The 14,386-nt window shown below is 37.4% G+C and overlaps 2 protein-coding genes across 3 annotated transcripts in view; one reads left to right on the forward strand and one right to left on the reverse strand.

Annotated features, from left to right (window-relative positions):
- Positions 1 to 1,106: 1,106 nt before the first annotated feature.
- LOC133522644 (ashwin-like) lies at positions 1,107 to 2,388 on the reverse strand. Its single transcript, XM_061858027.1, has 3 exons — positions 2,197 to 2,388; positions 1,779 to 2,102; positions 1,107 to 1,321 (listed from the first exon to the last, which is right to left on the reverse strand). The coding sequence occupies exons 1-3, from the start codon at positions 2,269 to 2,271 to the stop codon at positions 1,259 to 1,261; spliced, it is 462 nt and encodes a 153-aa protein (XP_061714011.1). The 5' UTR covers positions 2,272 to 2,388; the 3' UTR covers positions 1,107 to 1,258.
- A 202-nt stretch (positions 2,389 to 2,590) lies between these two features.
- LOC133522641 (blood vessel epicardial substance-like) overlaps positions 2,591 to 14,386 on the forward strand; it is an 82,706-nt gene continuing 70,910 nt past the window's right edge. The window contains exon 1 of one of the 2 annotated variants that reach the window (XM_061858021.1): positions 2,591 to 3,669. In XM_061858021.1, the coding sequence (XP_061714005.1) occupies positions 3,193 to 3,669 (477 nt within the window). In that variant the 5' untranslated portion in view covers positions 2,591 to 3,192. The remainder of the gene's footprint in view (positions 3,670 to 14,386) is intronic. The other variant, XM_061858022.1, reaches the window with a different exon arrangement.

Genomic DNA, 14,386 nt, shown 5'->3' on the forward strand with positions numbered 1-14,386 from the left:
AGTCGTGCCTCGGCCGAGGCAAGTCTACACTGGCCGGTTTGTGCGTGAGGAAATTGCCTCGCGCGTATGCTCGCTCTGTGTAGACCCGGCTATTGCTTAAAATACATCCAACTCTTAGTCACCAAATTGATAATTTTCATGCACTTCAGATATTACTTAAAACTAAAATATACAAAGAAAAACAATACCCTCCCTTCTGTGGCAGTTGGGTAAACACATAAATCCTATCACTAACACAATAAAGCTGCAAAAAAAACCACTTTAGTAAATCATTGCTTCAAATTATCTTTTTAAATTCATTTTAAAGTATAGGGAGCGTGCATGAACTGTAGGAGCCGGCACAGGAGCAGTTAGATTTTTGGCGCGAGGCGTAAATGCGATGTTTATTGTTCCGATGTAGCCCACAAGATGGCAGATCCTACTATGCACAAGAAAACACGTGACGTGTAAATGTAGGTTTTTTTTTTAAATTGCTTACATGTATGTACATAAATATATTGGGTGTGGCAATGTATATGGTTCTCCGATTCAGGCCACAAGATAGCAGACCCTCCAAGGCGCACGGTCTCTATAATAAGATTAATAAGGACTTTTGTTGAGTTGTCATGACGTCATGACATGAGTTGTTATGCACAAAGCACCAAAAATGCTTTAACAAGTATTACAATATCAAACTCAAAGTAATAATCATGCTTTCAAGAGAGATTCAGTTTTGTTACCCTTTGTCAATAATGTTGACATGTGTGTTATATTTTCAAATTAACATTACACTAACTAGTATTAAGATATTTGTGACACTTCAGTAAAGGATTGGCCACATCTGTGCTTAACCTTTTCAACGCTTTTCCACACGTGTCAAGAAATGCCATGGACGCCAAAAAGTTAACTGGTGAAGAGCGAATATGAAGCCTAACTGACAGTAGGAAAGTCGCTTTGACAACGTCCGCCATAGCCTTTTTAATGGTCATTGGCGTCGCGGGCACGACAGACAATGACCGTTTTAGTGGTCTTTGGCATTGAAAGGTTAAAAAACACAATGCACAAGACATGTCACTGCATCCACTTCAGACCGGCTAGCATGAGTAGCATTCTTGCTTGCGACGCCACTAATCCATACTTCTAGCCACGCTATATGTATTTAGTCACGCGCGACAACTCAACTCAGGCTAGCGGGTGTCAGGTGTGTTGATCCTTTATAGAGCTTTTATACTAAAAGAGCTTAGTTTCTAATTTAAAGAAGTATCTAATTGGGCGGTTTTTAGGGCCATGTTATAGGTTTCCTGTCTTTTTTTGGCGGCGGACTGTCGGTTGCAGGTGTATCCTGAAAGAAAATAAAGGTTATTTTATAGATTTAATAGGTAATGGTGCAATATGATACTACTTTTTGTTAGAAAAAGTAAAATTTTGATTAAGCTGTTGTTGTCAACATAAATTATTAATATATAACTTGCTCTGTGTATGCCTTGCTATCCTTTTAATTTATATAACAATCAGGGGTAATAACTGGTATTTACAATTTTTGGAATATCTTTCTTAAATACTTATATTTTCTATTTTTATTTTAAAATGGGCGTTTAATATTACTCTCAATCTATTAAATTAATGATTTAAAGAACAAATAACGTCAAGATTTACGATTAATCGAAATCATTAAACAGTTGTATGAAGGAAATACTGGTATCCAACCCCTGGGAATAGCTTTAATTCAACACATTTAACATGACATATAAGTCACCACAAAAGTTAATGAATAGGAGTATGGAATAAAATGTACTTACAGAGTCTATAGACATTTTCCTTTTTAAATAAGCATCTTTATCCTTATTTTCTAATTTAATCCTTTTCATATGCCCACTTAACAAATCTGGCGGTGGTTTGATTCTTTCAAAGTGATCTGAGTACACAGATTTTCTTGAGTTAAAGGCTGTATTTAGAGAGACTTTCTGGGGTGCCGGTGGACTAACGGGTCGTGCTTTATTCAACACCTTTCCTCTTCCTGAGTCTCTATATCTTCTTTGACCATGGGGTACACAATACTGATGAAAAATGTGTAACAATTCATCTCTTGCCATATTTTCAAGGTTTGGGACCCTCAAATGTCGCTAGAAATGAATAATAGAAGTTTATTTACACAAAAGGTAAACCGAATGCGCAGTAACTGTAAACAAAGTAGTGGTAAACTCTACGGTAAGTTACCTCGTGAAGTACGTATATTAATTGCTCGTTGGTTAATAATTCGGGATGTAGCAACATTTCACAAGGAACAGCCATATTCAAAACGTTTTATAAATCATCGGAAAGTTTATTAAAACACATTTTTGGCTAAATTCATTTTGGAAGCTTTTTAAATAACCTCAGCTGATAATGACAGCTGACATTTGAAGCGCGTTTATGAAGTTTGCAATATAAAAAAAAAATTACTTAGTAAAAAGAGCTCAAAATACAAAAGTAATGTAAAAAAAATTAACTATGAACTTACTCAGCATAAATAAATGAAGATCCCATAAATTTAATATAATTTTATTTTTATTTAAAAATTTAAATGTAGGCTTAATTTTATAGAATATGAATTTTCTTATGCTCTAGCCTTCTTTGTAATCGGTATGCATAGTGTTTGACGCAGGATTTTTTGTTTAAATTTGTAATCACGATCAATTTGAAATAAATTAATTTACGTTATATAATATTAAATTCATAATTCTCTGTCAGACAAATTCTTGACAAGTCTTTGAAACATGTAAAACAAATAATAAACTATCGCCATAGTCAAGTGTAGTTGGCTATGGGTATTTTATTGGTTGGTTATGGTTTCTGTTTTCTGTCAGTTCGATTCAGTGCTGTCATGTGAAGCTTTGATTGTTTGCTTTACTTATTTCTAACGTTTTTTATTTTGGACTCTTGAAGAAATTTTAATTATAAAACGTTCATATTAATTTAAACGTTAAATATCATCATAGCTACATGTGTGGCGTTCCTGCGTTAACCCCTCTTCTCTCTATCAAAAGTTTTAAATCTTATTTTATTTTCGCATAAATAAATCACGCGAATCGTAAATAAATCTCGATGTTTGTTTGTGAATAAAATAAGTGTTTATCAGTGCGCGAGTGAAATACAAGAGCAGTCAAATGTTAATGGTTCCCGCGATAATTTCGATGTTAGAATCGGATCGGGACGTGCGCGCGAGGAGGGACTATGTTGTTTATCAGTGCCTTAGCGATCGGGATGGTGACCGGCTTGCAGAATGCTACCACGGACGTTGCGGCGGTCAGTGACGTCACGGGGGCGCCGCGGCGCGAGATGGTGCTGGACGGGCCGAAGCTGGCGCCGCCGAGCCAGCTGGACAACGTGACGGTGCAGGATCGGCCGTCAATGTGGGACATGTATTTGAACCCGTGCGGTAAATGGCGGCCGATAAATCACATATTTTTCCAAGTGGCCAATGTATTTTTCCTGCTATCGTTCTTGGCGCCCCACACGCCGACAGGACTGATATGGTTGCGCGTGGCTTTGATCCTCGGGTGCACCTTCTCAGGGATCTGGGCGTGGAGTATCGAGTGCTATTTGGACGCTGTTTTGTGGAACAGTGCATTCATAGCTATAAACTTTGTGTATTTCTCGGTGCACTTCTATTTGATGAGGCCAATCAAGTTTCACAAAGACATTGAAGAGGTAAGAAACATTCAAGATTTCTTATTTTAATTTAAGACCAATTTTATAGTTCCAATTAAAAACATACAGCATCTACACCTACTTATATATGGCTAAAAACTGAACTGACTTGTAAAAGAGCCCTTGAGGCCTACTTGCAGAATAAATTTTTGAATTTTTGAATTTTTTTTTTTGAACATGGAAAACCTGAAATTGAATGAAACCTATTTTGTTGTCTTAAGGTTTTGTCTTCTTACTACCCAAATATTTTGTAAAAGTGTCTAAAGAAAAAAATCATGCTCATTATTTTTCCTTTCTGAAGTTTGGAATACATTTCTAATTATTAATTATGTTGTTAAAGTCAAATTAAGCCCGTCTGCTGTATCAAATCTTATCAGTGAATGTGTGTACAAATGTGGTGAATTTACATGTAAACGGCTGCATTTCACTACAATCAGATAACACAATCTTTGTTAGACCTTCATTTTTACAATCTATGCATGAATTTATTTATAATTCAGCATTTGTCAAGGACAGACTGTCTGGCAAAAGCCTTTATTTAACCTGCAATGTAAGTATGTATCTAACTATTTGTATGGGTCAAATCTTGCGAGTTAAATTTGACTCACTTTCCGACTTATGGTACCATGCTATGGTATATGGTATCATCAAGCTGAACTGATGACGGAGACAGGAGGTGGCTCTGACCTATTATGAAATCTATGGTAGTCAGTAGAAAGAAGTACCAAAGGTCACTGCTCTATGAGTTCTTATCAGTACTACTATGTTTACTCCAGCAATTGTTTATGGGCATTGCATGCCAAATGACCTCAGATTGCCTGTGTATGCTAGTAATGTCACACGTCATGCTTGTGAGCACGATTTGCCGAGGCTCGCGTACCTAACTATGATTGAATGTGATTAGGCGGGTCCACACAGAGCGAGTATAGCGAGCGCGTTTTCTTCGCCCGAGCGCGCCGCCTCGGCCGAGGCACGTCTACACTGGCCATTTTGTGCTCGAGGAAATTGCCTCGCGCGTATGCTCACTCTGTGTGAACCCTCCTATTGGAAAATCTGTTTTCGCCAAGGCCAAATAACCAACCGGTGTAGCCAAGCCAAGTGTCGTCACCGTTAATATGTATTTACAGTACATAATGTACATATGGTGCTACTTTACCGCACTAGTGCGATAATTAGCATATTACTTAACTATGTCGAAAATTTAAAGGGCCATATGTACTATAAAACGTCGTACGGTTTCGAATTTCCTATTCGCACATGTACCTAATGTGCGAATAGGAAACTCGAAACGAGTGGCGATAAATTAAAACACGACCGAAGGGAAGGGAAGGGTTTCGCACTTGTCGTATGTCGTATCGTAATGTATTATTGCGTGGATAGAGAAATACCGATTCGTAGTCTTTAATCACTAATCAGGTTGGATTTAGTATTACAACTAATATATATAAACAGTGACTTTTACAGTCCGGTGGTTTTTACGTGTGCAGTAGACGATAAGTACCTACCTATCACATACCTTACCTACTCGGCCCGCACGTTTTCTCATGTCAGTGCTACTCGGCAATTTCGGTGCGAGCACCCAAATTCGTCACTGTCAGTAACTATATTTTCCCATCGATTTACCCAAATAATCGTTTAATACATTTTAGCTACTTTTTGACTCCTTTCCTTCGCTACTCGTGTTTGGCTAGCGTCTGAACGTAAAAGCTGTCTTTTATATGAGTCATATATTTTCGATAAACAACGGGTTCTAGATAAAAATCCAATATATTCTATATTTTCTTCGTCTTTCACGAAAAATCCACAACATTATTCAACCCTATTGCCCACTAAACCACTAACTCTACAAGTCCACTTCACTTTATCTCCAATACGTCTGGTTCTGACATAGTGCGACGCCTCCCGAATGAATCATGTTTTCGGGAGCGATAGACGGAGCACGTGCTTTCGTGAGTGTGGAGCGAGTTAATGGCGAATTAGGTATTCAATAACAGCGCTCGATCTAGATTTACGTTCACTTGGAGAAAAGGGAAAGTGAATTGGGAAATGAGTAGCAAGAAACAGGATTTATAGAAGTTTTTAAGCTAAAGTTGCCTAGCACTAGAATTTCACTGTAAAATTGATAATATTGAGCGTTGAGCATGATCAGCATGAGTTTTCGATAAAGAAAACATCGTGAGACGTAAGTAACCCGGTCTACTTAGTTCCAACTAGGCTTAGTTTTCTCGGTCTGGAAGAACTTATTGTGTATGCTTTTTTTCAAGCTATATATTTCCTTCGGATGGAGGCGAGAAAATGGTACCTACTTTAAGCTGAGAAAAAGCTAAGTTACGATTTATAAAAGACTTATAGGTTGCTCAGCGATTTGTAATTATGTACATACTTTTATATTAACTTGCCACGTACTGCTATAATAATAAGCATTCACTCTCCCTTCCCTAAAAAAAATCGGCTAAAAGGATCGTTGAAGATATTAAAATCTACGCACAGTATCAAATGCAGCACTTTTAAACACAAGAAAAACAATCATGAAAAGCTTAGGTTGAAAACCCAAAGACTTATTTATACCTCGTCTCGATCAAATAAAGGCATGGCCGAGTGAACCCTACATTGCGTAGAGGAAACTAGTGGCCAACTAAAGTAACTTTTTACTGAAGTTTGTAAGAGATGTCGCGGTAAAAGTTAGACTGCCCTTTGGGAATAAACCGATGCCGCTTTCATCTGATAAATTTCTTGGTAAATTTTTTATAACTTATGATTTCTGTGGCAGTCTTCAATGGTGCCACGTGTATGTTTGTGGTGTATTAGCTCCCTGCCGAGGTTTTCTCGTGGGACCGCAGTATGGGTTTTAAAAAATAAAATTAAAAAAGGAGTGTACATGTTTTTAAAGGGTCGGCAACGCGCATGTAACACCACTGGAGTTGCAGGCTACGGTGGCTGCTTACCATCAGGCGGGCCATATGCTTGTTTGCTACCGACGTGGTATTAAGAAAATCAGAATGTCATTTTTCATCCTCTAGAATTAAAATAAAAGAATTTGAGGAATGCTGTAAGGAAACTGGATATAAGTATTACCTAACGATTCGAACTATACTTTTGATGTCATTTTAAGTTCAAGTTTAAATGCCGCGCCTCTATATGTGTATATGCTAATATATCGACATATCAAGAACGAACCCTGAAAGTACCTAATATGTATTCTAAGATGACAATTCATGTGATTATTTTGGTAGTTCCGTTTTGAATTACCCCAAACCTATTTCGCCCTCAGTAGCAAAATGCGTCTTTCTCCAAACAGCAAACACGTCGGGTTACAGCATCAATAATTCCGTGGACCGAATGATGTTATAAATACACAAACCCTCGATAAAGTTAGTTGAATTTATCCGTTATCCAGGGAATAAACAGACGGTAACAGTTTAGGAGTGTAATGTGTGGGGCAATCTGTAAGTTGCTCGTGTGCCTCGATCGTTCGGGGTTCTTTATTTACAGAACATCTAGGAAGAGCAATATTTGGATACTTACAAGGAGTTTTATTCGACAGTAATACGGGCTTAGGCTTTATTTAAATATATACACATCCTAAGGTTTTAAGCCCATCACTCGTGTTTATTACATATGCCCGCGGCACTGTCCTCGTAGGATATAGTGTGTCATTTATAGGTAGGTAAATAACCATAAGCAAAGTAGCCTATGCCCATCGCGAAGGTCTTTATTTTTTTACGTGCCATATCAAATCGGCAAATATTACTACTTCAACCGTTAAATGATAACATACAGACGAAGATATTTAACACATTTAGATATATATAATAAATGCAAAGGTATAGTACATTATTAAAGAGGCCGGGTCACGAAGGGTTGCAGGCGAAGTAGAAATAGACGGCCGAGCGTAGCGAGGTCGTATAGGTATACGCGGTCGGCAGCCCCGTTTGTCGCCGAGATTTGTATAGTTATTTTCTCTAACTTGCAATGAAATAAAAAACAATTGTAGTCAATTTGTTTTATTCGTAGGTTTACACAGTTAAAAATAAATAACGAATCTACTACTATTTGATGGTTGATTGCCAAAACGTTGTATCACAATTTGATGTTTAAAAACAAAAGAAGGTTGCTTTACAGGCCTAGGTGTGTAAGGCTATATGAACTATGAAATTCCTTTACATATCATCTTCACTCCTCGCACCGGATACGTAGTATTTTCGGACCTAATTTGAAGTAAGTCATGTTAAAATTTAATTGAAAGTTTGAGAAAAATCTTTTTACTTTACTTTATTTTGTAAGTTATAAACATATACGAGAAAAGCGACCATTATTATGAATAAGATATACATATAGATACTTGAGCGAGATAAGAATACATTAGATAGTTAGAATTTTTTAAGATTTCTGATCGTAGAAAGAGCTTCTTAGTAAAATTCGGGCACCTTAAGTCGTTCTAAGTATAACAAGCCTGTCTTTGAGCTATTTCAAAGATAATAATTAATCGCTTGTATCCTCGCACTTGGCCCGCCTTCCACTCGATAAGGAAACCCATTGCATCACAAGCAGGCTTACGAGGCGACAGCATTCTGTAATGCTCCTGTTATCGATCCTACTCCTACTAATTGGTTTCTTATCTTAACCTATATCAATATCAGTCTTCTACAAATCGGGTGTCAACTCATCGATTTAAATTTATGTTTATCCCTTATCGACGTTTAATACTAAAATAATCATTCCTTCGTTCATAAGTGGCTGTTCTCAATAAGTTTATGTACATATGTAGACAGGTTTACTGGTCTAGTTTCTTGCTGTGTTGTCAACTTACTTCTTATTACGCAATTGGCTTGAGTTTGACATTTATAATGCAATTCACGTCTATAATTCATACTAGGTATTGTACTACGGCTTGTATACTATTAAGTAATAATAAAATAAGGGAATAAATCATTATCTGATTTATTACTCTAAGAAACTTGCAAAATATCGAATTCAGTTTTTCCTATTTTCTTCAATGTTGTAACACAGTTTAAGCTTGCGAACTCCGTGAAGTTTAAACGCTAAACTCTTTATGCAATAACCAACATACAAACTTAAAGAGTAAAGGAAAACCACGTACCTTCTCGGAACGATGTTTTACTGTTTTTCTACCTTAGTTTTCTTCAGCTTTCACGCTTTTAGAGCAGAATTTTCGCTACCCCGTTGCATGTTCCAAATACCGCGAGTACCTCACGGCATTTGCATGAATTAAAAACTGCTATTTCCCCACTTAGACAGATTGCTTGAGCTTCTAAAAATAGGCCGGTTTGTGGCGTTTAGTTTTCGGATATTGATTGCACTTGCCGCAACTCACTCGATTTCAAGTGCAGTGCAAAACCCTCTACGGGATGTGTGAATGGGGAAGGTTAAACCCTTGGTGTTACGGGTATAACGGCCTACATTTCATAACTTTTCGATTCAATGGTGATCTGTCAATATTATATTCTTTCGCATATTTTTGGGACAGTAGTCTGTGTTCGGTAAAGGCATATATTGTATAATTAGTATAACTATATGTCTTAATGTATGCAAACTGAAACACTGTCGCTGTCCGTTGCAGCTGTGGCATGATTTATGAACGACATGAATGACGTCTTGAGTTCAAACATTTATCAACATCTTAGGTACAGAAGACGTCAAAGTTATGTTAGCACTTTACTCCTTTGTAATAAGACGTTACGTTTACGAAATATTCTTGTAAGGAAGAAGCTGGCACACAGTTCAGAATTGTTTATTAAGGAAATAAAAGTCTTGCATTTAAGTCGGCAAGCAGAATATACGCATTTGTTTGGAATATAAAACCTAACTGCACACGGGTTTACGCTTTTCGAGGCCCCGGGGAAAACCTGTGAACAAAAATTGTGACGTTCATTAGAAATTGCGGAATTTAATTTCGAATAGAAAGCGTAAATGTATATTCAAAAAAAGGACCACGTTGAAGAACATTATAATAAATAATAGTTTATTCATTTAAAGGCGTCATAATCATAAGCCTACACTTGGCAGCCTGCAATCCTTTTCGATCGGGTTAGTGGGGCACAGGGCATACGGGTGAACGCTCTCAAACGTCACACTCGAATCGCGTCACCTATTTATACGATTACGCAGGCTGCGCAGTAAACCACGGATTAAACTGTGTGTGTTAATTTAAATCTTTTGGCAATGACTAAATTATTATGATCACCCAGCCTAGCCTTTATCCCATATACTCAAGTTTTGGGGTCGGCTCTTTTTCGTATCATTTTGCGCTATTCTCCTCGAGAAGTTTTAGTGTGTTAGACATTTTTGAACGCTTGATCCACCAGACATTTTCCAAAATGATAACAAGTAAAGCACAGATGGTCTGTCAAATCCAGAGTGTTGATGTTAGTACAGGGACAGGATAACCCGTAAACAATAAACAATACACTTTCACAATCAACTTTCAATATTAGTTGTCATACTATCTCTCATGTCGAATGATCCCTATGACATCCCCAGTTCATTGTATATTTTGTATGAAGATTTTTTTTGGAAGCAAGCTTCCAAATTATTTTATTTTATTTAGAAATGAAAAACATAGTAATAAATATACGGTACAAAACAATTTAATTGTAGAAATAAGTCCAACCAAAACAGACTTCAAGGAACAGTCATAAGGAACCATCATTCCACGCGAGAGGTATAAAATCTACATCTTTTCCCTATTAAACGTAACAGGATACTCCGATTAGACCGGACTATATCGGCCGCATCAATTTGCCTATAAACCGCACAACTCGAGCACTATCGTTCCCTTAAAGGGTTCAAAGCTATTAAACTGCATCAAGCGTAGAGCTCGTTCTGTGATAAACAGCTGGAACAGGTCATCGCAACAGTTATGCAACTCGGAAATAGCACAAGATGTAGTAAAGTAGTTGTTTTTAATTACATTTCTACATAGCATATTTGTTTTTAATTTCTTTTACAGCTACACTGAGGAATGAACTGTCGCCCGCGAAATTCACGGGACGATACGATCTTCAAATCTTCAAGAAAAGTGCGTACTCTCATTTTAATTGTCGGCAACACACTTGCAACACCAGAGGTGTGTGTTGTTGCTGTCCATAGGCGACGCTAATTGCTTACAATCAGGCGATTTATCTGCTCGTTCGCATTATAATAAAAAGAGCTGCAATTTAAGATTTATCGAAAGTTTGCATCTTGTTTTTCTTTGTCCCTTTTTTTGTTGTGATTACCTTCCCGAGGTCTGGTGCCTTGGTTGCGCGAACTAAGGCCACAACACCTACCAATCAAATAGCTCATACACAACACATGCCATTGATATATTTGAACGTTTGATATTCTGTGTTTATGTAAATACCTACCACCACATACACATTGGATCTTCATGATTATTTCATGTGCTGCACGCTGCACAATAGACAAAATTTCAGCCCAGACAATCTAAAGTTAGGATGTTTCCGCGACCTCGCCGTAGTTGTGCTTTTCTAGCTTGTTCTGGTTCTTCATATTATCTGCAAACAATTCTACGGCTGCATGTTGACTTTCACGTGTCTTATAGACACAATTCTGTTGCGGCACGTTGAGTTTTAGACTTATTAGATCTTGGCTAAATAGGCCAACTGAACTCAATTGATTTTCTCTCTTACGAGTAGCACCCATTTTTTGCAAGCAGCATGACATCTGAATCTACAATATGTATGAAACATTTGTAAACTGACAATGTTTTTTTTTGAAATATTTCTCCAATCTTACCACACGAACGTAGTAGGTAAACAATTTCCAAATATCCCAATCGTAACAAGGCCTAAGGTGTTTGCGGGTAAAACTATCGATTTTATGCAAAGGCGATGCACGCCGATGCCAATATCGTCTGTTGGTCCCGTTCCGTGGATATTGTAATTGGGATCATCTGACTTGGCTCTCAACCAGTGTCGTATCGAATGTCTATCACAACGGGGACTTTTATGAATTAATAAACTAATTGTATGAACGAAGAGGTATCCCAGAGCGTACCGGTTCGCGCTTTTTCTAAAACATTTATAAAAGGTGCGACTGTGGTGAGACTGGCGAGACTGCTTATTGTTGTCTAAGAACATCCTTAATCAGAATTCCAACGGGAAACTCTTTTCTGCTATTGATTTCTCTTATATACTTGATAATATACCTATTACCTGTATAATAAGGAAATTTAAACTACATATTTGCGATATAAGTGGGGATATATTGTATGTGCTTCTCAGGCGCACCTATTTATTTGTATATTAACCCAGAAATACTGATGCTGAGTAAGGACTACAGATTGGAAACTGCCCCATTTTAATAATATATGGTTTCGGCCTTCTCTAGAACTGGGTTCCTTGCACTGTATGCTGTTGCGCCCTGAAGCAATTTGCCTGCCCTAGATCCGGCACTTAAGGCTCACATCAGATTGTATACTAGAATCTAGTTTCAAATAGAATTGCACCACGCTAAGTTTTCATGCCACGTGATACGTCAAGTATCGTGCTCCTGTGGCATATGCTTGTATACTTATACGCATTTTCATTACAAAATCGCAGCAAACCAAAGATACATTGATTTAGATGTGTTGAATTTGACAGGTATACAAGATGGCGCTGGTCAGCTCCATACATTTTGCGGTAACTCTGATTGTCAAAAGTTGACGTTTCACAATTCAGTGACCTCTCTATTATTATCAATTATGTTTGGTGCAAACTTAGCGTTGTCGGAGTCTAGAGCATTGTGACTAATTTTGACCCGCTAATAAATAAATTAATAGTTAAAAAAACACTAGAAAAACACGCTTATGATACGATATTCCATCATGGAATGCCAGTGCCTATCTTCCGGCTTCATCATCAGACCTTGAAACCTAATCGTGGTCAAAGTTCATTACCAGACTTTTCTAACAAATCCAAACACAGCTATGATACGATGTTCCATCATGAAGTTGCAGTTCATATCTTCCGGCTCCATCATCAGATCAGTTCGACAGTTCCATATTATTGTATTGTCATCAGAACTACATACAGCTGCCAATTTTCATGACGCTACGATCCTTGGAAGATGGTTAAATTAGTTACCTTAGATTCCATTACATAGTTAGTTACATACAGTTCGACCTAATAAAAGCGTGTTAAAAATAAATTTGTTTATCCTCTACATCCGTACAGAAATGGAAAATCTCCATTAGACTAATCATTTTCTTGAGTCTGGGATCTAAAGGCAAAGTTCGCAGTAAATTGTATTACCATAAATAAAGGCGCGAATGTGTATTTTACGTGCACAGCGGGCTGCGAGTCGATAAAATAAGATTGATGGCGTGCGTTTACCAGCTTCCTCTTGTAACTATCTCACCATTTGCGGGCTTGCGGCACTTGCCCGTTAAGACGAAAGTGGACGCCCCGAAACCGCCTTTCCATATAAACGTAGTCCCCATTTTCGTCTCTGGAAATTACGAGTAACATTATTGAAAATATTTTGACACAGTTTGATGTATTTCAACCACAGCAGTGCCTTCGTTTGATTTATTTTGAATTTTTAATTATTATAACAGTTAGGAGCTTATATTCTCTAAGGTTAGGAGCATTTAAATTTTTGAATGGAATTTGTTTTTTGCTCCTTAAAGTCTTCACTCTTATAATATGTACAATAAATCGAAAGAATCGAATTCAAAAGTTAATATTACATCAAATTGCGTAAAAATATTTTCTATGATGTTAATATACAAGTGCGAAAAGTGGTCGTAACTTTCCTCTTAACTGATGTAGACTACTTATTCATCCGTAGTTGGGTGTTTGCTATATTAGGTTTAGGCTTTTTGTAAACCCGGTCTTCAAAATTTAGTACTTTTCTCATTCAAAATCAGTAGACACGATCCGTTTTGGTGTTGTTATTTCGCGTAAAACCGTTATTTGAGCAGTGCACAATAAGACTAGGCTTAAACCCAATGTTTCTACAATGACATTCGGTGAGATTCGATAAAGCAATTTCACAAAGATTAATTAAATTCTATCTTCAGCGTCAGATTATTGAAACTTAAGTATAAGCTAAGCCATCTTTCAACAGCTTTAGCGTACTAAGCTTTGGTTTTACCTACCTCTCGTCCAGTTAACTGAAAACAAACCGTACTGAACGCGAAATAAAGCTTACATTTACAATAATGAGCATAAGCAGTCGATTTTAACGTGGAAAGGTGCGAATCACCTGCAAATGCGAATCCTTACCACAAACTCACAGCCACTTCACGGGGTTTTTTCATCGTCTAAATTTACCGACGGCCGGAGGGATCGAGTTTTTTCTTTTACCTGCTCGTATATTTTTAATACCTGTGCAAAGTTTATCGCACGTCACGTCGTCATTTTACAGCTTATAACCCTTTAAAAGCAACCTTGTCGACTCCCCACAGGGAGTTAGTCGCCAACGCAATTACTCTTGGCGCCTCGACCCCCTTTGCTCAGGGTAAAGGCTACCTGCTAAATACTAGTTAACTTACAGAAACGCGTATCGTCTGTCTGTTTTGCATTGAAATTGAACTTTATCCTGATCAGAACTAGGTGACTTTTGCATTGGTATTATTGAACAAGATATATGTTGTTTAAAGTGATGCCTGCAGGCGACTATGCAGGTCTGATCCGGATCATTGGACAGAAAACATGATCATCAGTATCAAACACATAATATCTACATGTTTTGTTCACATTAACAAATC

Source organism: Cydia pomonella, chromosome 11, assembly GCF_033807575.1.
Source record: "Cydia pomonella isolate Wapato2018A chromosome 11, ilCydPomo1, whole genome shotgun sequence".
Classification (NCBI taxonomy): Eukaryota; Metazoa; Arthropoda; class Insecta; order Lepidoptera; family Tortricidae; genus Cydia; species Cydia pomonella.